The sequence below is a fragment of the Carassius auratus genome, chromosome 25 (assembly GCF_003368295.1).
Source record: "Carassius auratus strain Wakin chromosome 25, ASM336829v1, whole genome shotgun sequence".
NCBI classification, from domain to species: Eukaryota; Metazoa; Chordata; class Actinopteri; order Cypriniformes; family Cyprinidae; genus Carassius; species Carassius auratus.
In genome coordinates this window covers 19,356,381-19,383,932 of record NC_039267.1, presented here as the reverse complement: position 1 = coordinate 19,383,932, position 27,552 = coordinate 19,356,381, and the positions used below count along the sequence as shown (strand labels likewise).

The 27,552-nt window shown below is 37.5% G+C and overlaps 1 protein-coding gene across 1 annotated transcript; it reads right to left on the bottom strand.

Annotated features, from left to right (window-relative positions):
- Positions 1-1,588: 1,588 nt before the first annotated feature.
- LOC113043612 (NLR family CARD domain-containing protein 3-like) lies at positions 1,589-8,624 on the bottom strand. The gene is made up of 9 exons (XM_026203110.1): positions 8,578-8,624; positions 8,219-8,260; positions 7,648-7,720; positions 6,664-6,780; positions 4,667-6,487; positions 4,120-4,293; positions 3,441-3,614; positions 2,365-2,411; positions 1,589-2,277 (listed from the first exon to the last, which is right to left on the bottom strand). Exons 3-9 carry the CDS (start codon positions 7,695-7,697, stop codon positions 1,736-1,738), a joined length of 2,925 nt encoding a protein of 974 aa, XP_026058895.1. The 5' UTR covers positions 7,698-7,720; positions 8,219-8,260; positions 8,578-8,624; the 3' UTR covers positions 1,589-1,735.
- Positions 8,625-27,552: the final 18,928 nt, after the last annotated feature.

Sequence of the window (27,552 nt, the reverse complement as noted above, 5' to 3'; positions counted from 1 at the left end):
GTCTGAGCAACACAATTTCAACAAGTGTTATTACACCAAACAAAAATTACTGCTTTACAACATCATCACGTGATAATAAATCCTTGAAACAGAGACTGTCTCTTTGACGTATCTACTTACTTGTGAAGGCATCACAGCACGCAACACACAGTTAGAGAAAACAGTAACACAATAACAACATAATAATTGCAATACATATAAATTACATACGTGTAGGAAGTAATAATAAGCACACTTTATTTTTAAACATCAGGGGCACATCTCATATTTCTGAATTCAGTGTCTGTGTCATGCTGCACATTCACCTCTTGATGGAGACAATTCAAAACAATTCAGTCTCAGGCTCCAATCCCAACTCTGATAATGCTTCAATATATTTATTCACATAATATTAAGCTTCTATGCTATGTTTAGTATCATGTAAATTAGTAGATTAGTTAGAACCGGGTTTAATAACAACATGACAATAGTTTGGTGTCTGTGAGTGAAGTCCTCAATAATGTTTTAAGGGAAGAATTCATTTTTGTCATAATTCACCAATTGTCAGAGGAGCGTCTGACAAGAATCTGATCTCTGTAAAGGGGAGCAATATATTATGAAAGTCTTCATCAAACTGCACTGAATCAGACAGTTAATTAATGAACACACTGAAAGTACTTGATCTGAGTCGTGTCAGACTTCACTCTGTGGATAGAAAAGGGTTGAGCTGCTCAATATAAAATTTATTGTAAATACTCTACAGATTTACATTAAACACTGCAGATTTACAGTGAACACACTGCAGGAATAGTACATCCGGAGAAACTGGTTCGTTTGCTTTTGTCTAACATTTAGTTGTGAGAAAACAAGAGGATCTCAGTGACTCTTCATTTCAAAATCAGTTTTTCTGTCAGTCCAAACTCAGACAGAGGAAGGTGGATTTCAGAAAGCAGAAGATAAAGTGATTATAATAATCATTAGAGTTTATTGAATAGTCTTCCTCATTCAGTTAGACATCATCTGAGCAACACAATTTCAACAAGTGTTATTACACCAAAACAAAAATTAATGCTTCACAATATCATCACATGATAATAAATCCTTGAAACAGAGACTGTCTCTTTCACGTATCTACTTACTTGTGAAGGCAACGCAGCACACAACACACAGTTAGAATAAACAGTAACAGAATATTACTATTATATATACTAAATAAATATTAAATAAATAAATATTACATTCCACATCAATAGCAGTAACAATATTCTGCAATTTAATATAAAGACAATAATATATATAATAGTTACAGACAACTAATACAAAGAGAGATTGAGTATACATAGTAGTTTTCACATTCATGTTTAACAACATTTAAATGTACAGCATGCAATTACCGTATTTTTCTGACAATAATTTGCACCTGAGTATAAGTTGCATCAGTCCAAAAAAAATGGCATGATGAGGAAAAAAACATATATAAGTCGCACTGAACTATAAGTCGCATTTATTTAGAACCAAGAGAAAACATTACCGTCTACAGCCGCGAGAGGGCGCTTTGTGTCTTCAGTGTAGAAAATTAATGTCAAATTAATTTTGATAAATAAGTCGCACCTGACTATAAGTCACAGGACCAGCCAAACTATGAAAAAAAGTGTGACTTATAGTCCGGAAAATATGGTACTAGTTCTGTAGTTAAATTCTTACATTATATACTCCATAAATCAAATCTTCTAATAATCAGACATAGGACCATGACTCAGTCAGTTGGTGTCTGTTTTGTAATCTTACACAGTGACAGTGAGGAATTAAAAACCTCAAATCCAGCATAGAGGGGTTCAGTGAATGTGGTGTTGAATGTGTGTAAGTGTGTGAGTGTGTGTGTGTCAGAGACGCTGTAGAAGGACAGAGTGTCGGCCGGCCAGTCCAGATACACTCCTACTCTTTTAGTGGGGGGTGAAGGGGCAGGGATGTTGTGGCTCTCATTGTTGTGCCAGACAACAAATCCATCAACAGTGCAGAAGAGACACCAGGACTTGTCATTGTATCCAAACTTACCAACAGTCCCTTCTTTGCTGATTGTTTTATAGGCCACTGCTACACGAGCCCAGCCGGTCCGCTCAACCTCCCAGTAATGACGTTCAGTCAGACTCTCTCGACACAGAACCTGAGGAATATCTTTAAATCTCTCTGGATGATCAGGATACAGCTGGTGTTCATCCACATATTTCACCTCTCCGTTCCCAGACAGAATGAGTTGAGTGCTCGCTGTGTTTGGATCCAGTGTGAGGTTACAGAAATCTGAATACAAGGATTTAAATGAAAACAGTTGAATAATTCTCTTTGTTTTCATAAAACATGCCAGAGTGCACTAGACAAAGAACCTACATTTTTGCAGTCCTGGTTGGATCCTGAAAGGCTCTCCATGGTCCAAACTAAAATTACACAAATACATACAGTCATAAAGTAACTGGAATAGTTATTCACATACAGTCCTTAAATTGTATGATTCCAGTTAATTTGTATATCATTTTCCCAATAAATATTGTTACAAAGTAGTTTACAGAGCTCTGTGTCTAAGTGTTTGAATATATTCAGTCATTAGTGAACAGGTTTACAGGAAATATGAGTAACAAGATTTAGTTTTGTTTTTATTATAGTGAACTTTAGACAATGTACTAAACATAAGCAACTTTCAACTTCATGTGAACTAACTCTGATTAGACTATTAATAGACTGCTAGGTTAGGCTTGGTTTTAATAGAATAAACTAACATATACCCTCACCTGAAGGATTATTAGGAACACCTGTTCAATTTCTCATTAATGCAATTATCTAATCAACCAATCACATGGCAGTTGCTTCGATTCATTTAGGGATGTGGTCCTGGTCAAGACAATCTCCTGAACTCCAAAATTGGTTTCTTGAACATGACAATGAGTTCACTGTTCTAAAATGGCCCCAACAGTCACCAGATCTCAACCCAATAGAGCATCTTTGGGACGTGGTGGAACGGGAGCTTCGTGCCCTGGATTTGCGTCCAACAAATCTCCATCAACTGCAAGATGCAATCCTATCAATATGGACCAACATTTCTAAAGAATGTTTTCAGCACCTTATTGAATCAATGCCACGTAGAATTAAGGCAGTTCTGAAGGCGAAAGAGTGTCAAACTGTGTCAAACACAGTATTAGTATGGTGTTCCTAATAATCCTTTAGGTGAGTGTACTTGCAAAGTAACTAGTCAGTGTATTGTCTGTTGGAGAACAGCAGATATTAAGCAGATGGTCTACTAATACTCTAATGTTTGTTAGTTGACTTAAACTTGCAATTTTACTTTTAGACTGCAGAATGTCTGAAGAGGACAGATAAATTATCTGAGGATAGGGATTTAATTAGTACATGCAGAGATGTGAAGTGGGCTCTTGATGCAGACAGTATTTCTAAACTTGTACCCCACATACTTGATTATCTTTAGTGAGCAGTTTTGATCCTTCAGTTTGTCAGAGAGAAGCTGGACTCCTGATTGTCCTGGGTGATTGTAGCTCAGATCCAGCTCTCTCAGGTGTGAAGGGTTTGAGCTCAGAGCTGAAGACAGATAACGACAGCCTTCCTCTGTCACCATACAGCCAGACAACCTATGAACACACATCAACAGATTACATCATCTGTGGAGCTCTCAGCTCTCAAATACATGAGGAATCATTGTTGATCTCAGTTTTAAACCAGTATTCATGGATTTCTAGTCTTCTAAAACAATATTCAGAAATGCTCTGAAGTGAAAAGAAAAATCCAACACAACATCTTGAAAAATTTAATCTAAATATTTTTAACTTGACAGCACATTAAAAACACAATTTTGAACTTTGTGCTGAACTTTGGTCACAAAAAGTAAAATAGTCTGCAGACATATTATATTAGCGTAATCTATCGACATTGCAGAAAGATTTTTTTTTTTTTTTTAAATCAGATATCATCAAGTCTTTAGGCAAACTTCCCAAACCTGACACCATCTCCCCTGTCAGCTTAATTTTAAAGATTTAATTGGCAGAGAGAGGGAAAGTGTTTGGTGATAACTGATCTTAAAGACCTGCTGCTTTTAGAAATCTTGAGAAATTATGAATGAGTGATGTTGTAAAAGACCTCAGTATCTCCAGTTTACAGTTTTGGCTCTTCAGCCCATCAGAGAGCAGCTTCACTCTTGAATCCTGCAAGTCATTGTTACTCAAGTCCAGCTCTCTAAGGACAGAGTTTGACGATTGTAGAGCGGATGACACAATTTTACAATGTTCATCAGTGAGATTACAGCCAGTAAAACTGAAACAGAACAGAACACAAAATAATCAAATTCTAAACCAATTCTACAATTAGCATTGCAATGTCTATTTAATTGCTTTTAAACAGATCGGAATATTCTAAAAATAAGCAAAACAAAACCCGGTTGAAAAAAAATGGTACAGGCTGGTTAGTTATGTTGGTTTAAGCTGGTTGTTAGGTGTTCATGTGCTGGTTCTAAGCTGTTACTGAGCAGGAGCTAGTTGCTTAGGATCAGTTTAGAACTAGCACATGGACAGCTTAAACCAGCTCAAACCAGCAGCCATGCATTAAATCATACCTAACCAGCATTTGCTGTTTTAACAGGGTAGAAAAGTATAACTCCAATCAGAAAGGACATAGGTTAAACACTCACAGAGCTTTTCTGCAGTTGGTCACAGCTGATATCAGTCTTCTTCTACCTTCATCTGATGTATTGTATTTCTTGAGATCCAGCTCATCCAGCACCTCCCCTGATATCTGAAGCATGTAGGCGATTGCTGAGCAGTGAGATGGAGAGAGTTTCTTCTCTGAATGTTTTTCTGATTTCACAAACTCCTGAATCTCTCTGGACAGAGTCTGATCCTTCACTTCCAGCAGACAGAGGAACAGATTGATGGATCTTTCAGTGGAGACTGCTTGTCCATCTTTGATCTTCTCTTTAATGTAAAGTGTGGTTTTACCAATGCTCTCTGAGCTGTTTTCTGTGTGTGTCAGCAGATCCCCTAAGAGTCTCTGATTGGACTCCAGTGAGATGCCCAGCAAAAACCGCAGGAACAGATCCAGGTGTCCATTTTTACTTTCTAAAGCTTTATCTACTGCACCTTTATGCAAATTGTGCATTACATCCAAAACCTTCAGAGCTTTCATTGTGCTGCTTAAATAGCGATAAAGCACATAGATAGCAGCAAAAAACTCTTGAACGCTCAGATGAATGAAGCAGTAGACTTTCCTCTGATGAATCACTGATTCTTTCTTAAAGATCTCAGTGCAAATCTCAGAAAACACAGAGGCGTCAGTGACGTCTATGCCACTTTCAATCAGGTCCTCCTCATAGAACATCACATTGCCCTTCATCAGCTGATTGAAAGCCACTTCAGCAAGTTTTACAATCACTTCTCTGTCAGACTTCAGGAGTTTCTCTGGATCTCTTTCGTCAGACTTTCTCTTAATCTGGATCAGCAGAAAGTGGATGTACATTTCAGTCAGAGTTTGAGGGATTTCTGCACTGAGATCTTCTTTAAAGAGGTTTTGAAGCACAGTGAATGAGATCCAGCAGAAGACGGGGATGTGGCACATGATGTGAAGGCTTCTTGCTCTTCTGATGTGTAAGATTATTCTGCTGGCTTGATCCTGGTCACTGATTCTCTTCCTGAAATATTCCTCTTTTTGAGGGTCATTAAATCCCTGAATTTCTGTCACACGGTTAATGTATTTGGAGGGGATCTGATTGGCTGCTGCTGGTCTGGAGGTGATCCAGATGAGAGCAGAGGGAAGCAGATCTCCTCTGATGAGGCTTGACATCAACACACACACTGATGAAGATTCATTCACATCACAAACTTTCTCATCATCTGAAAACATCAGCTTGTTTCTGCTTTCATCCAGACCATCTAGGATGAACGCAACTTTACACTCCTCGTAAATCTTTGAGTCCAGATCTTGAAGCTCAGGATGAAAGTCCAGCAGAAGTCTGTGAAGACTGTACTGATGATCTAAAATCAAGTTCATCTCTCGAAATGAAAACACAAACATGAAATCTACATCCTGATTGTCTTTTCCCTCGGCCCAGTCCAGAATGAACTTCTGCACAGAGACAGTTTTTCCAATTCCAGCGATGCCTTTAGTAAGAACAGTCTTGATTTTCTCTTTCTCTTCACATCCTGGTTCAGGTAATGGTTTAAAGATGTCATTACAGCTGATTGGATTGTGTTGTGTTCTGGGTGTTTTCTCCATCTGTAAAACCTCATGTTCTTCATTCACTCCTTGTCTCTCTCCTTCTATGATGTAGAGCTGTGTGAAGATCCTGTTCAAAAGGGTTTCATTTCCTTGTAGTTTGTTTCCCTCAAATAAGTGTTCATATTTCTTCTTCATGCTGGTTTTGTGTTCTTTGACTCTCTGCAGGACTGCTTCAGGTCTTTCCTGTCTGAAGTTAGTCTGATTGTGGGATGCAAATCTATCATTTTTCTCCACATTGCTGAAATTAAAAGAAAGAACAGCCAAAATGGCAAATACGGTAATCATAAAGGCTGTTGAAGATTTTCAGAAACCTATCAATGTGGATAGTATATGTTGCATATTTTTGAGAACATTTAGTGTTAATTAGGGTTTCTTAAATGAAACTTCAGTAAATCAGCAGCTAAATATACTGACTCTGGGGCAGAGGTTCCTGTTCCATCACTGAATGAAGGGTATATAAGCATGGATTGTGTACTCTTCACAGACACACTGCTGCAGGTTCCTGCAGATTCTGATCTCAGTCTCGTATTTCTGTTGATAGTGACAAAAGACAAACAAGTATGCATAGTATATTTGAGCACACACACACACACACACACACACACACACACACAGACACACACTGTATTATTGTATATTAAGATACACATTTGCACTATTTCATAAAGAGATAAACATTGTACTTTAATGATTTTCCCCCTTTTATTTACCATTCAGTATTGTTATACTTATTAAAGCTATTTTAATTATTATTGTTGTATTTCGTCCCCTTGGAATTATAGGGTTCTATCTGCGTTCTGAGTAGTTTTGAGATATTGAGCTTTAAAGTTTTTGTGTTCCATAGACTTCTGTAGATAGAACCTTTTTGTTTTTTCAATAAAAAAAATCCCAAAATGTACACAACTTAAAATATAACATCACATAATGTAAATAAATTGTCACAGAATAAGAATGTGTGAATAACTCAATTTGGACAAAAATGTCAGATAGAACCTTATAATTCCAAGGGGACAATTTGTTAAATAAAATATACAGACATTACATAATAATAATAAAAGAACAACAATATATTGGCTATTAATTTAGTTAAGATACATTCAGTTTATTGGACACAGCACTGACAGACATCAACCAATGCAAACAATCACCAGATTAAAGTTTGGCAACCCATCAAATACTGATTGAACATGGCAACAGAAGCCAACATGGGTAATACACTGATCCAACAAACCCAACAAATTTGTCTTATAGCGCTGTTCAGAATCTGTTGGTGCAGTGTGAATAAGTCTACAGAAATCAAACCCATGATCTTGTCATTGTGAGAGCTGTGCTCTACTGTCTGAGTTACAGAGATATAAATAACCTTCATAAAAAAATGCAAAAGTGCTGATGCCATACCTGGAGTCACTGGAGGTGTCTTCATTCTCTCTTTTCTCATGGAAACTCATTTTGGAAGCACTTTCCTCAAATTCTAAATGTATATGTATAAAAATGTCACATTTTAATTAAATAAACTCACAACACATGTAAGCACTTCTGTATTGCTCCTTTAAAGTAACGAGATTAAATGAGATAAACATATCCCTCACTGATTTCAAAATTCATTATAAAAGATAAAGTTAAAAATTTTCATTATCTTTGGATACTCACTTGTTAAGCAAAATGTGCAGTTTTGTGTAGTACAAATGATAATGTTCTGCACAATGAGTTTTTACTCAGATTAACTCAGTTCAGTGTATTCTGGGAGTGCAGAAATAAAACTAACTAAAAGAAAGCACATAGCTCCTGATCAACTCAAACTCAAAGGTAACTCAAGATTAGCTTGTGTGAGGAACTGTCATACATCATTTGTAGTGTGTATTCACAGAAAATATGTAATAATTTATAAATATTAGCTCAATTTTTTTTTCCATTCCACACTGTTCATTCAGCTTTTAATGTTTGTGACAGTACAATTATGGATATTTACCTGCAGTAGAAAAGCAGTATAGGTTTAGTTATAATGTCGTACCTGTGATACAAAAGAAATGCAGAACTAAGCTGTACTTTGTTTGTACTGTACGCTAAAACAAATATATAAAAACTACAGAATTTTTTAAAGTACACATCATGACTTTTAACAAGAATCTCATATTCTGTCATTTGTGCAAGATAATAAAAAATCATTGGTTTATTGATATTGTCTGATAAATAGTATAATTAGTACAGTTTAAAAGTTTACAATAATTCTGGCAAAACAAAAAAATATTTAAATTCACAAAAACTTACCATCACAATTATCTAAAATCTATTGTATGTGGTTACATAAAGAACAAGTTCTGAACTTACCGCACTGTGCTGCCACTTAAAAGTCCAGGCACATAATTAAACTCAAAGTATTATCCTTTCTTTTACTTTCATTTAGTCACCTGGTCAAAGTTGACTCTTGTCTCTTTCTCGTCTTGTTCTCCCTCTAGTGGTGCAGATCATCATCATCATCATCATCATCATCATCATCATCTCGGGTGAGTCTCAAAGCTGTTGTGTTGTTTGTAACTCAACACAGACAACATGAATGGAAATTAAACTAGCTTTCATGATGTGTATGCTGTGTAATAGGGCAAATAAGGAATGTTTGTTTGTTTGTTTGTCAGCACTAATGACAGTGTTCTTATGAATTTTGACTCTCTTCTGCTCCTCAACCTCCTTCAGGAACTGATGAAGTGTCTCAAACGCCTCCATCTGTAATATTATATACTATATAATAATATAATAACATATGAATATTGTATAAATACGCATGGACTCATCTGGTTTGCTTTTAGCAGAAGTTTCAGAGATTTGTTTGATGTAATTTCCAGATCCTGCTTCAGCACATTGACTTACACCTCCAGCTCCCCTTGCAGGAAACAAGACAAAAAAAAATGCATTGGAAAATCAACATCAATTTATGATAACAGCTTACATATGTGACTCTCTCAAATTATTCAGTTGTATTTAAAGTTCAACATTCAAGGAGACTTTGGGAAATGAGTAAAAGCATACTCTGCAACTACAACAGGTACTGACTGCCTCTCAAGTAGTGTGTCTAATTGGACACAGGTGTGCTGTTATTAGTGAAGTGGTATATAGGAAATGTAGTCCAATGTGATGTGCATCAGTTTGTGTTGTGAGAAAGTCAATGTGATGAGTTAGTGACCTCTGGTGATGTACAAATTGAAGTCGATGAACCAGATTAATGAGAGTTTGTTAGAACAGCTGTTGGATTTTACAGTGTATAGCAGGGGTCATCAACAATATTTGTCAAAGGGCCAGAATTTTTCTCTGCAGACACTGTAAGGGCCAGATACTCGTAATATAAAATACAATTTGAATTGTATTCTAATATGTTATTATTTGATATACTAATTCTAATTCCAAATTTATGTTATTTTTTTACATATTACCTGTACTGCAGCGAGCCACCAGGGGGCGATAGCGATATTTTAGGCTTCATATTTGTGAGGCTGTCAAGCTGTCCATCACTGTCACATGCAGGTTGTAGTTTGCTTCTGAATATATTTAAATGAAAAAATGGCACTCTCAAAGAGCCTTAAGCGAAAAGTTGATTCAGAGAACCATAGTTTTAATGAAGAATGGACTCATAAGTACGTATTCATAGTGCATAGATTTAAAAATAAATAAATATGGAACGGACCCGAATATTCGTTAGGTGGGTTGGTATTCGATTTGAAAATTTGACATTCAAATAATATTATTCTTATTTTTTTTTTTTTTTTTTTTGGGTATCAGGGTATCTTCCGTGGTCCGTGTACGTTTTGATAGTTTGTTTTCCAATTTGAAATGAAATAAGCAGAAACGAGAAAACGGCCCCTTTATTCGTTTTTCGTTTTTTTGAAAAAACCGAAAAACGAGATTTCGGCTTGATTTTTCGTTTTTTAGTTCAGAGGCATAAAACGAATAAATGACTTCAAAATTCGTTTTCCACATGTGGGCGGTCCTAAGACGCCCCCTTCCGCCGATTGGTCAAGCAAATCTGGGCACGTGACGTCATCAGTTGTCGCTCAGGTCTGTTCAACAAAATAATAGTCCTCTAACGTTACTATGGCTACCGATTCTTAAACTGTGCAGGGCAGGTCCTGTTGGGCTTTCTTCTGTGCAACTTTACGCGTTTCACAGAAATCTTTACATCAGAAATATTAAATATTAGTCTGCCACCAGCCCGTTTTAATTAGCGGTGCGGAGTTAAATCTGTGTGGTGAAGCTGCGCTAGACAGCGCCGAGCGGGAGAGGATCAATGACCAGTGTTCGGTCAGCAGTCAGAACTTGGGTACCGATGATGGGGAAATACATTTTTACTGAAAATTACCCGCGAGTATGATTGACAGGACGATAGCGAAGACAATTAAAAGCGCAATATAACGTCTGTTAACAAAAAAATAAATAAATAAATAAATATATATATATATATATATATACAAACAAACAAGAAGGATGTGTTAATTTATTCAATCTTTCATTAGTTGGTGACCCGATGTGATTATAACAGCATAAATAAAAAAAACACGTAATAGGCTATGTATGCCAATAGGCCAAACCCATCTGCTTTTCCTCTAGATCACTTTACAGTGTGATGGAAATAAACTTTTCTTAAAGCGTGTTGTATATCACCACAGCTTTATTGGCACCTGGCTTTAGATGTACTTTACACACTGTCTATTGCAGCTCAAAGGAGGCACTGTGAATTTACATTGCAATTTCATTCTAAGAGGCTATTAAATGTGAAGTGACAACATGAAACACTACTTTTAATATATATATAAAAAAAAAACACCAGCAGTTGGTGGCAAGTCACCCTGAAAATGTTTAAATACCAATTTACTCATTTAGGCTCACAATAAGCAGATTACATAATTATACCATGAAAAAATTAAAATAAATATTTATGTGTGTGTGTGTGTGTGTGTGTGTAAAAGCAAGAAGTCCAGTCCTGGCTGTATAATCAAACAATAAAACGAGAAACAATGAATGCCATCAAGAACATTTTTTATTCCACAGGAACTTGATCCAGTTCACTTGTTAAAGGATACTCCACTTTAAAATAAATTCTGTCATCATATACTTGCTCTTATGTTTTTTCAATCCTTTATGAATTTCTTTCTACTCTCAGTCCAGCCTCTCTCATTGTTAAACCATGGTTTATCACATGAATGACTACTGTAGCCCTAATCTCATTCGAGACCACTCTTCTTGTTCCTTGTCCTCCATTTCTGACTCGTCCTCTTCCTTCCCTTGCTCCCCTTCCAACTCCTATTAGTCAAACTAGTCCTCTTGTACTCTGTCTGCATTGTTAGGTAAAGCAACAAGTGTCTGCACATGTGAGGAGTTAGTGTGAGGCACTGATGAATTAGTGTGGCATTTTGATTGGTTGTGTTTATAAAAGGAAATCAAGAAACTTCCTGTCAGATTTTTGTGTGTTGTATAGAAAATTGTGTGTTGTGTTTTGCAAAAAGTGTTTAACGAAATTGAAAACTGAGTAAAAGGCCAAACATTTGTGTATGGTTTTGCAGATTTAGTGTGTGGTTCTGGTGTCTGAGTGTCTTTAGAAATTGGTTTTAGAAATTGTGTGACATAATAATTTTGTGTGTAAGCAGTTGAATAAAAAAACTGTAAGCATTTTAGAATATTCCCTTGCTTTGTTAATAAATTCTTTGCTGAAATTTATTAGCTTGTGGCTGATCTGATTGATCATAAATGGGCAAGCAACCACAATTTTATCTTTTTTACAAAGTGTTGTTTTCATTTAATGTTTGCATTATGGTTATTTAAATTAGCATTTAGCTTATTTAGGTTAATTTTGTTTCTTAAATCTGAAACTTATACTTTTTTGCCATATTGCATGATATTTTAATATACATCACAAAAATTGAAACTTGTCATTAACAAAGACAATTTTTTTAAAACCTGTTCTTTATTGCAATACTATAAAAAAACTTGAACCTTAAGTAATTACTGTGATATGAAATGTTGATACTTGCACATGCCTATTACATAATTCACACTTAAACTTTGTTTTACCTGGAATCCGGTGAGCATACCAGGACTGCACCACACGGTCAAGACCAACTGTAGTAACCTGACAAGATAGTGCAGACGCACAATAACGTTTCGGGTCATCTTCCATGTCCAGTTCCTCCTGGTTCACTAATTGCATCAGTGCCCCTTTCACTGGATAATTCACTCTGTTATTTACTTCAGGCCATATTCTTTCAATTGTGTGATTCTTTTTATTTAAAAGGAAAAAAAGGAAAACAATTAGACTAGCACAACAGCTACATACAGTTAAGGAAGTTAGTTTATTACATACAATCTTGGACCTCTAGAGCAGTGGATCTTAAATCTGGTTGCTTTAAGGAGGTATTTCTACCTGATTCTACGTAGAAATTCTAATGTCGTCGTTGTGACCTACTTCAATCAGTTCGTTGAAACATAAAACGGGAAAGCCGTTATAACCTAATTGAGTTACATTGACTTAACATACAATTTCCATTAATGCTTGCTCAGGATGGACACATTCGACACATGTGCACCTGCTCATGAGTTCAATCAAAGTGAAAATCGCAATTGACAGCAATACTCTTCAGCACAATGGTAACCACAAAATTTTATGACAGAAAAAATTGACAGAGTTGACACCCAATTAGATGTACAGTATCTGGAGTTGACCCTTTTCATTAACCATTTATGACAGTTAATGTGTCTGTCTCCCTTTTGCTATTTTTAGTTCAAGAACGTTTCCTCTAAAAATTGTAATGTTGAAAATCTTTGGATGTAAATTATTCTACAGCGCATTCAGGAAAATCTAACACTTTTGGCAAATATTATTTCATGATAGGCCCTGTTAATTATCGCAGTAAATCTTACAGAGTACAGGCATATGTAATTGAATCAATCGACTGCCAATGTAAATGCCACAGGCCGTGACTGTGTCAGAGTCAAGAATGCCTCCGATTTTGTAAATTACCTTCTATCATCTGTTAAAAGTCCCTTTCCTTATCAAATTACTGAAATTATGTTGATAAGATACATATTCTTTTGTCTAATTATTATTATTATTATTAGAAAAGGGGGTTCCTAATGTTTTGGCTCATGGAGGATGCCAAAAGAGAGTATCTGTGGATCTTTTCCCAAATGCAGTGGAGGATGCAGACTGGTATGACCGTGAAGCAAGATCTTCATTGACACCAGTTTCAACTTTTGGGCAGAATCCATTTCAGTCAACAGAGGACCAGGTTGCTGTGGAGAGGCAGTTCTCTATTGCAGTGTCCTGACATTGCGTCTCTTTTTGAACGATGAGGGGGTGGTGTTGGCGCAGTAGATAAGACACATGCCTTTGGTGTGAGAGACCCGGGTTTGAATCCACTGTGAGCCACCAATGTGTCCCTGAGCAAGACACTTAACCCCTAGTTGCTCCAGAGGCATGCGACCTCTGACATATATAGCAATTGTAAGTCGCTTTGAATAAAAGCGTCAGCTAAATGAATAAATGTAAATGTAAATGAACGTGTTGTCAATTTCCAACAAGAAGAGTTCCAAAATGCTTTGAAAATACTAATTGATCTTGTTCGAATTCATGCTTAAGAAAGAAATTCATAAAGGATTGAAAAAAACATGAGAGTGAGTATATGATGACAGAATTTATTTTAAAGTGGAGTATCCTTTAACAAGTGAACTGGATCAAGTTCCTGTGGAATAAAAAATGTTCTTGATTGCATTCATTGTTTCTCGTTTTATTGTTTGATTATACAGCCAGGACTGGACTTCTTGCTTTTACACACACACACACACACACACACACACACATATATATATATTTTTTTTTTCATGGTATAATTATGTAATCTGCTTATTGTGAGCCTAAATGAGTAAATTGGTATTTAAACATTATCAGGGTTACTTGCCACCAACTGCTGGTGTTTTATATATATATATATATATAAAGCAGATGTGTTTTGTCTATTGGCATACATAGCCTATTACGTGTTTTTTTTTATTTATGCTATTATAATCACACCGGGTCACCAACTAATGAAAGATTGAATAAATTAACACATCCTTCTTGACTCTTCAACTCAATGTGATGGTATTTAAGAAGCCTTTAACATTATGTGCTCAACATTAAATCTGTAACATGTAGCCAACATTAAGAATAGGGTTGTGCCGGTGAGGAAAATTTCCCATTGATTAGTTAACTTATGACAACACCAATGTTATTTGTTAATCTCTTCTGTAGATTTTTATCTTTTTAAGTTGTTATGATATATTGTTAATAAAAAAAACAACAACAGTAAAATAGTACAATAATTTAAAAAAAAATTGCGTATAGCCTACTATAATCAAACTAATAAGACGGGTGACATAAAATACCCATATTATAACAAATAAATAAAATATATTTGGAAATCGCCCTTTAAAACGAAGGCTCGGTTTGTGGTTCACAATTATTTTATTAAAAACAAAGACAAATTATATTAATATATTGAGATTATTATATTAATATATTATATTAATATATTTTTTATATTTTATATAATATATTAATTATATTTTATATATATATATATATATATATATATATATATATATATATATATATATTTTAACAGACTATTTTTTAACGTTAACAGACGTTATATTGCGCTTTTAATTGTCTCCGCTATCGTCCTGTCAATCATACTCGCGTGGTCATTTTCAGTAAAAATGTATTTCCCCATCATCGGTACCCAAGTTCTGACTGCTGACCGAATACTGGTCATTGATCCTCTCCCGCTCGGCGCTGTCTAGCGCAGCTTCACCACACAGATTTAACTCCGCACCGCTAATTAAAACGGGCTGGTGGCAGACTAATATTTAATATTCCTGATGTAAAGATTTCTGTGAAACGCGTAAAGTTGCACAGAAGAAAGCCCAACAGGACCTGCCCTACACAGTTTAAGAATCGGTAGCCATAGTAACGTTAGAGGACTATTATTTTGTTGAACAGACCTGAGCGACAACTGATGACGTCACATGCTCAGATTTGCTTGACCAATCGGCGGAAGGGGGCGTCTTAGGACCGCCCACATGTGGAAAACGGATTTTGAAGTCATTTATTCGTTTTATGCCTCTGAACTAAAAAACGAAAAATCAAGCCGAAATCTCGTTTTTCGGTTTTTTAAAAAAAAACGAAAAACGAATAAAGGGGCCGTTTTCTCGTTTCTGCTTATTTCATTTCAAATTGGAAAACAAACTATCAAAACGTACACGGACCTTCCGTCCATTCCAAATCCGTTGTCAATTAAAAAAACAGGAAACGAAAAGACTCAAGACGATTCAAGTGAGAGAACATGAATTCAATAACGAGAAATTGAAAATGGCTCGTTTATTCGTTATTCCATCTAGGTTAACAAAAGGAAAACGAGTTTTTGGATCGATTTCTCATTTTGTCGTTTGTGGTTTAAAAAACGGTTTATGGCTTCAATATTTCATTCGCACTTGTGGGCGGAGCTGAAACGCTCATTCCATCTGATTGGTCCAATCGCTCCGCCTTCAACTCGGTCTTACATTCTTTCAGAATAAGAGTCTTATAAGAGTAGTGTCTGAAACCACCGCTCACTGTTAATTAACATAATATTTGAGTCAGATGTTGCTGCGCACATAATTCGTGCTGCTGTGACTTGCAAGTCACCCCTTTAAATTATTTCTAGGTTATAGTATTGTATGAATATTGTCCCACTGTAAATACAGTGCAAATAGTTCTGTCTCCTGAAGTCAAAAGGCACTAGGTAGGTGTGTGTGTGACATTAATAATTAATTGTGAAAATTAATATAGTTAAATTTATTAAATAAATTAGAATTATTAGTTTTATTACATACTAAATTGAATGATGTTTTTTCTTTAAGTCTTCTTTGTTGGCCTTGAGAAAGCCAACATATATTTGAAAATTATTATCATTTATTATAAGAGTAATTGACAACGACTAAAATTTTAATGTTTCACCAAATTCAGCTCAGATCTTCAGACTCGTTGCTGTAACTGGTCAGACTTTTTCCTTCTCAAAAAATCGTAGTGACTTTCATTATCTGAGCAAAGAAGGTCTTACACTTAAGGTCCACTAGAGGGGGAGACAGGATTTCTATTAACGTAAGTTTAAATGACAAATAAATACATTAATTTCATGTGTACTACCATGAATATGCCATGTCTGTGTACAAGAATAAACTTCACACTTCAAGCTGTACTTTAAAACTTCCCATTCTGGCTTTTTCAACATACCTCCAAATTTATTGTAAGATTTATTTTTTATTCACACTGGTTTATGCATTTAATGTTTGTCCAACTGGAACTTTTATTTTTCATGAGCTGTACATTTTAAGATGTACTCGGTGTTGATAAATCACATGCACTGAATGTAAAGTGCTTATGTCAGGACTCTCAGTCCTCCTCCTGGATGGCCAGTGTCCTGCAAAGTTTAGCTACCCCAAATAAACACACCTAAGCTAAGCAAGGTCTTCAGGATCAGTAGCAATGTCCAAGCAAGTTTGTTGGAACTGAACTCTGCAGAACATGGTTCTCCCGGTTCAGGACTGGGTTTTAAATCTATAAATGAATTTGTACAGTTGGGTATCTGCATGCAGAGGTGTACTTCAGTAAGTACAATGTAAACTGTAATCTATAAAGACAAAATCTTCAGATCAGCATTTAGGCCACCGCCTTGAGGTCTCCATCCATTGGTCAAAACAGACCTCACACCCCACCAAACTCCTGCTAGCTGTCAACATAAACTGCGGCTGGTGCCAAATAAAAATTATTATGTATCCCTTGTGCATTGTTCAAAAACACTACCCTTTCATTATGTTCGGGATGAAAACATCCACTCAATTAAACTGCTATAAGCATTAGATATAAGCATGTTTTTGCCCCATTGACATCCATTATAATGACATTTTTGATTGCAAAGCCATGACACATAATCATGCATGATTGATTGTTTGTGGTTTTCCCTGTTGGGAAGAGGTAAAATTTGTTATTTTTTACAGTTGATCACTAGGTGGGACCATCAACCCTTTAGATAGGCCTGTGCAAAAAAAGCTTAGTTTCTGACTTGTATATGGAGTTATATGGAGTATAACGGCAAATTATATTGTGTGTAAGAGAGAGAGAGAGAGAGAGAGAGAGAGAGAGAGAGACTTTTGCGCACTTACCTTGATGTATTTGAGAAAATCTAAATGTACACCTCAGCTCTCAGAACTACATGGAGTAAACAAAAGTGTATTTATGCACCTGCTGCCTTTTAATGGTGGTGATAAGTATAGACTAAACAAAAACAAAGTACATGGATTTATACACTTGCATGCCATCCTGCTGGTCATTTGATGGTGAGAAGAGCAGCAAGCAATACGAGAAAGGGCTTCACTTGAACCAAAGTTTTAGAAATGATTATGCAGCTTGACCCCTCCAGCGAGTTGCTGCTTATTTGAAGTTGGTATTGCATTTTGGTCCATAATCAATTATGTTCAAAGTAGTTTTTTTTTTTATAAGATTTAAAGGTTTTAAACTGGCTTCACCATCAAGAAAAGACAAGCATTTCACACATAGGCCATCCGTACTTTTCACCATCAAAAGACAGCAGGTGCATAAGCACACTTCTTTTTTTTTATTGTTTAGTCCATGTAGTTCTGAGAGCATGAGGTGCATATTTGGATTTTTTCAGATACATCAAGGTAAGTGCACAAAGGTCTCTCTCACACACACTCTCTCTCTCTCTCTCTCTCTCTCTCTCTCTCTCAAACACACACACACACACACACACACACTATAATTTGCTGTTAAACTCCATGTCACAGGTTAGCCTGGTGACTATATAAACTTGGACTTTAAAACATACACCCATTTCACTGAAACTGTGCATTGCCGGCATCATTAACATCTGTGTACACCTCAGGAAAGTTTTATGGAGTTGTTGTTTTATTTAATCTAAAGTTTGTTGCATCTGTGTTAGTCATAGTTTTCAAATCTTGATAGTTTTCCTTAAAGTTTGCTATCATTTTTCTAAAAATAACAGAATGCCAGGACACTTAATACTTCTTAGGATAATTACCTTTATTTTTCACATATTTTCCACAAACCTTTTTGCAGTTAAACTTCCAGGTTAATCTGTCTTTTTAAAGCAATAGCCACATCACTTCCTGTGGAAGATACCATTTTGGTGTGATGTCAGAGGGGGATGGGATTTAGGAAAATCTTCTTTTGCCATTTGATTAGTTGTTCAGCTCTGTCTCTGTTAATGGTTGTTGTTTTACCTGTTTGCAAGGTTTGATTGTTGTGTTGGGTGTTTATATTATTTAATTTGATCACTCAAAGACTAAAACATTTGTACGTAGTTGGTATGCTCTATAGGCGGGGCTTCAGCCTATAAATAGGCTGTATGACTGAAAGAAGTTCAGTTCTGATTGTGGACTCTAATGCTGAGCAGTGTTGCAAACTTGGGCCGTTTGGTTTAGCCAAAATTAGCACATTGTTGCTGTTTTCTTTTCTTTTTGTACAGTTTTTGTTTATTTTTGTTTTCTCTTTTGCACTGAAAATATTTTTGCACCTTCCAATAAAACAACGTTTTTGGATTTGCATCAACTTTTTGTACAGCACGTCATTTCCCTTTTCCACTCCAACTGGTCGGCCTCCCTACATATGGTGTCAGAAGTGGGATCCTCCCACCAGTGAGTGACGTGCTTACATAAGGTAATGCCCTGCTGACATGCCACCTAAAACGAGGGGTCAGCCTGTAGAGGGCACAGATGCAGTAATGGATAAAGCTGCTGCTGGAGGTGTTGATGAGGAGAGATTGTTGCCTGCAGAAATCTCAATCACTGGGGGAGATGCTGCCATCACAGCGCTGGCACAAATGTTTCAGTCATTCATGCAGTATCAAAAGGACCGGGATGAAAGGCAGGAGAGGGAGACTTCTCGCTGTGAACAAAATTACAAGGTCCTCAGCCACCAGGTCACCCAAATGCAGCTAGACATGGAGCGGACAAGAACTGGAGCTTCGGCAGGAGCTGCTAATCGGGTGATAGACCATGAACCTCGAATAGCCAAGCTGGAGGACAGTGATGATATTGAACACTACCTTACAACTTTTGAAAGACTTGCAGAGGTGTATCAGTGGCCAAGGGATGACTGGGCCGTTCGTCTTATTCCCTTGTTAACTGGCAAGGCCCGAAGTGCTAAAAATCTAAAAAAATATGAAATTGGTGCAGAGACATACCGGTTGAGATTTCGGTCCCTTAGTACCCCTGCCGATGAAACCCCTACGGAACTCTACATCTGACTCAAGGACTTGTTCTCCAAATGGGTACACTATGAGCAAAGTAATAAGATGGACATTATGGAGTCCCTGGTGCTGGAGCAGTACCTGCGAGTGTTGTACCCTGAGGTGAGGACTTGGGTAAAGGAAAGAGATCCCGACACCGCTGCAGAGGCTGCAACATTGGTTGAGGCCTACATTGCTGCCCGGAAGGGACCTGGAACTACTCGATATGCTGGCATCTTGCACCCTTTGCAGGGTAAGTCTGATGGGTTGGGGGGAGGTTCACACTCTCAAAGAGGCCCTAAAATATTTAAGCCCAGACATTTTAAACCCCCAACATTGGCCACAATGCCCCAGACAACAGTTAAGGGAGAGATTGTCATATGTTATAACTGTGGTGAGCCAGGTCACACTAGGCCCCTTTGCCCGCTCAAGAAGCCCAAGACAGCTAGTCTTTGTTATATGCCCCGGCCAGAACAGTTAAGAACACAGCCCGATCGAGAGCCAGTCATCACTGTACTGTTAAATGGTAAACCGCTTTCTGCGTTGGTGGACACAGGTTGTTCTCATACACTGGTCCAGGCCCAATATATACCCAGAGATTCCTGGAGTGAAGGAGACGCAGTGACAGTTTGCTGTGTGCATGGGGATAGCACTGAGTTGCCTACTGCTGAGGTTTATATTGAGGTCTGTAATCAGTCCTATCTGATGAATGTGGGTGTTGCAAGCAAGCTGCCCTATCCTGTACTGTTAGGTACTGACTTCCCTGTATTAGCTGAATTGCTGCAAGAGACTGTATGGTGTGGCGTTGTCACAAGGGCCCAAGCCAAGCAGCTTAGTCAGATTCCACAGCCCCAAGAAATAACACCAGACATTCTGCACGAAATGCCCTTCAGCTCTGAGACTATCTTAGGTGAGTCACGGCCTACAGAGCAGGAAAGGCTACAGAAACGCAGGGAATGGGTTGAAGGGTTGTTGGAAACTTCAGAGCAAGCTGAGGAAGGGGTAGAAGAACCCGAACTCACTGAAGCAGACTTAGTTTTCCCTGGTAATCTAGCCCAACTTCAGCGTAAGGACTTAACCTTGACTGAATGTTTTAAACAGGCTGAGGAAAATGATGGTGTTCTGTCTTTGCTTGGTGAGACTTTTGTTGTACAAAATAGTCTTTTGTACCGACAGAGTAAGGAAGAGGGACTGCAGCTAATAGTACCTAAAGCATACAGGAAGGAGGTATTAGAACTTGGACATTCTATTCCCTGGGCAGGTCATTTGGCTTTTATGAAGACATTAATGCGAATTGCAAAAAGATTTTACTGGCCAAAGATGTACAGTGAGGTTAAGGAGTTCTGTAAATCTTGTCCAGAATGCCAGCTCACTACAGGCCGTACTCCTGCCTACGCACCCCTTATACCACTTCCTGTAGTTGACACTCCTTTTAAGCGAATAGGGGTGGACATAGTTGGGCCTGTGGAAAAGAGTCAGAGAGGGAACCGATTTATTTTGGTTATTTGCGATTATGCTACCAGATACCCTGAGGCATACCCACTAAGAGAGGTCACAGCTAAGCAAATAGCCACTGTACTCCTACGTTTTTTCTCGCAGGTAGGCATACCTCAGGAAGTGCTCACAGATCAGGGCCCAAACTTCATGAGCCACACCCTACAAAAGGTATATCAATTGCTAGGCATAAAAAGAGTATGGACCACCCCCTACCATCCACAGACTGATGGTCTTGTTGAACGTTTTAACCAGACCTTGAAAACAATGCTGAGAAAATATGTGTCTGACACGGGCAAGGACTGGGACAAGTGGCTTCCATTCCTCCTGTTTGCATATCGAGAGGTGCCTCATGCCTCCACAGGGTTCTCGCCATTTGAACTGTTGTATGCTCACGATGTCAGAGGGCCTCTGGATGTACTAAGGGAGAGTTGGGAGGCTAATGATAAACCAGACAAGAAAAATATTATCTCCTATGTGCTAAAGATGAAAGAGCATCTGCAAAAGACAACAACCCTTGCACGAGAAAATCTCCTGCAGTCCCAACAACGGCAAAAAGAGTGGTACGACAGATCAGCCAGATCCCGTGCATTTGAACCAGGTGAAAAGGTATTGTTGTTGTTACCAACGAGTGAGCATAAACTGCTGGCTAGGTGGCAGGGCCCCTACCAAATAAAGCGGAAAGTGGGTCCTGTGACATATGAGATAGAGATCCCCTCCAGGACCCAGCCCTTGCAAATCTTCCATGTTAACATGTTGAAGAAGTGGTATTCTCGTTCAACACAATTAGAACCTATGTCTGAGGAAGAAGTGGGAACCGCAACTGCTTTGTTCGTGAGATCCATTGAGGGAGAGGAGGAAATCGAGGAACAATACCTGCCTGGTCGTCAGGGGAACAGTCAGCTGAATTTTGAGCACCTGGAAGATGGTAAAAGGCAGGAACTTCTACAATGTATTCCAGCCCAACTTTTTATGGAAACACCTGGCAGAACAAGTGTTATCCACCACCACATAACTCTCAAGGATCCCAAACCCATTTGTCAGCCAGTATATCGGGTCCCAGAAAGACTTCTGCCAGTTATGAAGGAGGAGTTGGAGACCATGCAAAGCCTTGGTGTGATTGAACCTTCATCCAGTGAATGGAGCAATCCCATTGTCCTAGTGCCCAAGAAGGATGGCACTCTTAGATTCTGTCTGGATTTTCGCAAACTCAATAGTGTGAGCAAATTTGACCCGTATCCCATGCCAAGAGTGGATGAGGTAGTAGAGAGTCTTGGCAGAGCAAAGTATCTCACCACACTCGACCTATGCAAAGGATATTGGCAGGTTCCACTAAGTCCAGAGCAAGGAGGTGACCGCATTTAAAACACCCTTTGGACATTTTCAGTTCTGTGTCCTAGCCTTTGGCCTTCATGGAGCTCCAGCTACTTTCCAAAGGATGATGGACCAGATCCTTAGGGGGACTGAGAAGTTTGCTGCTGCATACTTAGATGACATAATCATCTATAGTCAAACTTGGCAGGAACATATGTGTCATCTGAAGGACGTACTACTGAGAATTAAGAATGCTGGTTTAACCATCCGGCCAGACAAATGCACCCTAGCCAGGGCTGAAACACAATACTTAGGGTATGTGCTAGGTCATGGAGTAATACGTCCCCAGGTGGGCAAAGTGGAGGCCATCAAGAATGCTGAACGGCCAGTGACCAAGAAACAGGTCCGTTCTTTCCTTGGACTGGTGGGGTGGTACAGGCGTTTTATCCCCAACTTCTCTGAACGAGCCGTTACCCTAACTGATTTAACTAAAAAAGACAAGCCAAGTAAAGTTAACTGGACTCAGGACAGTGAAAGGGCTTTCAAGGGCTCTTTATGCACAGAGCCTGTTTTACAGAGTCCCAACTTTGAAAAGACTTTCACTGTACAGACGGACGCCTCTGAGCGTGGCCTTGGGGCTGTACTGCTTCAGGAAGGTCAAGGGCAGCTCCAACCAATTGCCTACATCAGCAGAAAGCTCCTTCCCCGTGAATCTAGGTATTCTACAGTAGAAAAAGAGTGTCTGGCAATTAAATGGGCATTGGATGCTTTAAGATACTACCTGCTGGGACGCAAATTCATACTTGAGACTGATCACAGGGCATTGACCTGGTTAGGCCGTATGAGAGACACAAATGCTCGTATCACCAGATGGTTTTTAGCCATCCAACCATTTGATTTTGAAATTTTGTACAAAGCTGGGTCACAAAATTGTGCTGCAGATTACCTCTCTAGGACACCTCAGGTGTCTGAGGAAGGGGGGGGAAATGTCACAGGTTAGCCTGGTGACTATATAAACTTGGACTTTAAAACATACACCCATTTCACTGAAACTGTGCATTGCCGGCATCATTAACATCTGTGTACACCTCAGGAAAGTTTTATGGAGTTGTTGTTTTATTTAATCTAAAGTTTGTTGCATCTGTGTTAGTCATAGTTTTCAAATCTTGATAGTTTTCCTTAAAGTTTGCTATCATTTTTCTAAAAATAACAGAATACCAGGACACTTAATAATTCATAGGATAATTACCTTTATTTTTCACATATTTTCCATAAACCTTTTTGCAGTTAAACTTCCAGGTTCACCCTCTGTACGACCAAACCCATAATCCAGGTAAATCTGTCTTTTTAAAGCAATAGCCACAACACTTCCTGTGGAAGATACCATTTTGGTGTGATGTCAGAGGGGGATGGGATTTAGGAAAATCTTCTTTTGCCATTTGATTAGTTGTTCAGCTCTGCTGTTAATGGTTGTTGTTTTACCTGTTTCCAAGGTTTGATTGTTGTTTTGGGTGTTTATATTATTTAATTTGATCACTCAAAGACTAAAACGTTTGTACGTAGTTGGTATGCTCTATAGGCGGGGCTTCAGCCTATAAATAGGCTGTATGACTGAAAGAAGTTCAGTTCTGATTGTGGACTCTAATGCTGAGCAGTGTTGCAAACTTGGGTCGTTTGGTTTAGCCAAAATTAGCACATTGTTGCTGTTTTCTTTTCTTTTTGTACAGTTTTTGTTTATTTTTGTTTTCTCTTTTGCACTGAAAATATTTTTGCACCTTCCAATAAAACAACGTTTTTGGATTTGCATCAACTTTTTGTACAGCACGTCATTTCCCTTTTACACTCCAACTGGTCGGCCTCCCTAAACTCCATATAACTCAAAATATAACTCCGTATAACCCAGAAACTAAGCCTTTTTTTGCACAGGCCTATCTAAAGGGTTAATGGTCCCACCTAGTGATCAACTGTAAAAATAACAAATGTTACCTCTTCCCAACAGGGAAAACCACCAACAATCAAGAGTTCATGATTTTATGGTGTCATGACTTTGCAAGCAAAAAATGTCGTTATAATGGAAGTCAATGGGGCAAAAACAGCCACCAACAATAAATGAGGGAGAGCAAATTAAAATCTAATGCTGCACAAAAACTAACAATACATCAAAGCCAATCTTGTTACTAATCTTGGACATGCCCAAGACTGTCATAAAAAGTAAAAAAATATCCAGTCCACAGTTACTTTTTATATTGAAAATAAGTCATTTTGTGTGTGTTTTTTCTTCCCAAATCAGTGACATCATTTATGAACTTGGTAATTAAAGAGTTAAAATCTTGGATTTTTTTTTAAACATTTGGTAGTTTTGATCAGGACTGAGGGTGATTAATAGATAATGCAAAAAAAAAAAAAAAAAAAAAAAAATTCTTTATCTGAGACATTTTTACAGCATTTTAATTTAGTGGGTGTTTTCATCCCGAAAATAACAAAAGGGTAGTGAATTTACCCACAGTGTACTGTTGAGTTTTTGAAAAATTTCAAGCATTTTCCCAAAATAAGTGTCAAAATAACATTTGTCACCAAAAATCATTCCATTAGCTGAAACACAGAGAAAGTTGTGGCCAAAATAAGACTCAACTTTACCCCCTAGTGGACGAAAACGTCCCCAACAACGCATAGGGGGTATTATGTGACAGCAAGTCATTTGTGCAAGTACATTTGACTTGCAGTTTTCCAAAACTTAATCATTTTTATTTGGCACCAGCTGCAGTAGTTAATGTTGTTTTATATTATACAGCTGTCATTGAGCTAAGGTATACCCCCCTACCACCCCATCTATCATTGAAGAACCTGTGTTAGTCAGATATGGCATATTCATGGTAGTACACATGAAATTAATGTATTTATCTGTCATTTAAACTTATGTAAACATAAATCCTGTCTCCCCCTCTGGTGGACATTAAGTGTAAGACCTTCATTGCTCAGATAATGAAAGTCACTAGGATTTTTTGAGAAGGAAAAAGTCTGACCATTTACAGCTACGATTCAAACGAGTCTGAAGATCTGAGCTGAATTTAGTTGAATTTGGTGAAACATTAAAATTTTAGTCATTGTCAATTACTCTCATAATAAATGATAATAATGTTCAAATATATGTTGGCTTTCTCAAGGCCAACAAAGAAGACTAAAAGAGAAACATCATTCAATTTAGTATGTAATAAAACTAATAATTCTAATTTATTTAATAAATTTAACTATATTAATTTTCACAATTAATTATTAATGTCACACACACACCTACCTAGTGCCTTTTGACTTAAAAGATGAGAGTGGTAAATGTTACAGACATATTTTCATGGAAATGTTCAGTCTATTATTGATTTTTATTTCCACTTCACTTTTATCCCAGGAGACAGAACTATTTGCACTGTATTTACAGTGGGACAATATTCATACAATACTATAACCTAGAAATAATTTAAAGGGGTGACTTGCAAGTCACAGCGGCACGAATTATGTGCGCAGCAACATCTAACTCAAATATTATGTTAATTAACAGTGAGTGGTGGTTTCAGACACTACTCTTATAAGACTCTTATTCTGAAAGAATGTAAGACCGAGTTGAAGGCGGAGCGATTGGACCAATCAGATGGAATGAGCGTTTCAGCTCCGCCCACAAGTGCGAATGAAATATTGAAGCCATAAAACGTTTTTTAAACCCCAAACCACAAAATGAGAAATCAAGTCAAAAATAGCGAATAAACGAGCCCTTTTTTCCATTTCTCGTTATTGAATTCATGTTCTCTCACTTGAATCATCTTGAGTCTTTTCGTTTTCTGTTTTTTAATTGAAAACGGATTTGGAATGGACGGAAATCAGGGTATCTTCCGTCCATTCCAAATCCGTTTTAAATTAAAAAACAGAAAACGAAATACTCCAGAGGATTCAAGTGAGAGAACATGAATTCAATAACGAGAAATGGAAAAATGGCTCGTTTATTCGTTATTCCATCTAGGTTAACAAACGGAAAATGAGTTTTTGACTTGATTTCTCATTTTGTCGTTTGGGGATTAAAAAACGGTTTATGGCTTCAATATTTTATTCGCACTTGTGGGCGGAGCTGAAACGCTGGTTTCGTCTGATTGGTCGAACCGTTCCGCCTTCAACTTGGTCTTTCATTCTTTCAGAATAAGAGTCTTATAAGAGTAGTGTCTGAAACCACCGCTCACTGTTAATTAACATAATATTTGAGTCAGATGTTGCTGCGCACATAATTCGTGCTGCGGTGGCTTGCAAGTCACCCCTTTAAATTATTTCTAGGTTATAGTATTGTATGAATATTGTCCCACTGATAAATACAGTGCAAATAGTTCTGTCTCCTTGGATAAAAGTGAAGTGGAAATAAAAATCAATAATAGACTGAACAGTTCCATGATAATATGTCTGTAACATTTACCTCTCTCGTCTTTTAAGTCAAAAGGCACTAGACATTAATAATTAATTGTGGAAATTAATATAGTTAAATTTATGAAATAAATGAGTAATATTAGTTTTATTACATTCTAAATAGAATGATGTTTCTCTTTTAGTCTTCTTTGTTGGCCTTGAGAAAGCCGACATATATTTGAACATTATTATCATTTATTATGAGAGTAATTGACAACGACTAAAATGTTTCACCAAATTCAGCTCAGATCTTCAGACTCGTCTGACTCGTTGCTGTAACTGGTCAGACTTTTTCCTTCTCAAAAAATCCAAGTGACTTTCATTATCTGAGCAATGAAGGTCTTACACTTAATGTCCACTAGAGGGGGAGAGAGGAATTCTATTTACGTAAGTTTAAATGACAAATAAAAACATTACCATGAATATGCCATATCTGTGTAACACAGGTTCTTCAATGATAGATGGGGTGGGAGGGGGTATACCTTAGCCAAATGATAACTGTATAATAGAAAACAACATTAACTACTGGAGCTGGTGCCAAATAAAAATGATTATGTTTTGGAAAACTGCAAGTCAAATGTACTTGCACAAATGACTTGCTGTTACATAATACCCCATATGCGTTGTTGGGGACGTTTTCGTCCACTAGAAGTTGAGCCTTATTTTGGCCACAACTTTCTCTGTGTTTCAGCTAATGGAATGATTTTTGGTGAAAAATCTTATTTTG

Bases quoted from the DNA above. Each gene is read 5' to 3' on its own strand.
- LOC113043612 (XM_026203110.1), bottom strand. From the start codon at position 7,697: ATGAGTTTCCATGAGAAAAGAGAGAATGAAGACACCTCCAGTGACTCC. The intron at 6,488-6,663 runs GTCAGTATATTT...TTTTAATTTCAG, and splicing joins ACAGGAACCTCTGCCCCAGA to CAATGTGGAGAAAAATGATA. The intron at 2,278-2,364 runs GTAGGTTCTTTG...CCTTGTATTCAG, and splicing joins CCAACCAGGACTGCAAAAAT to ATTTCTGTAACCTCACACTG.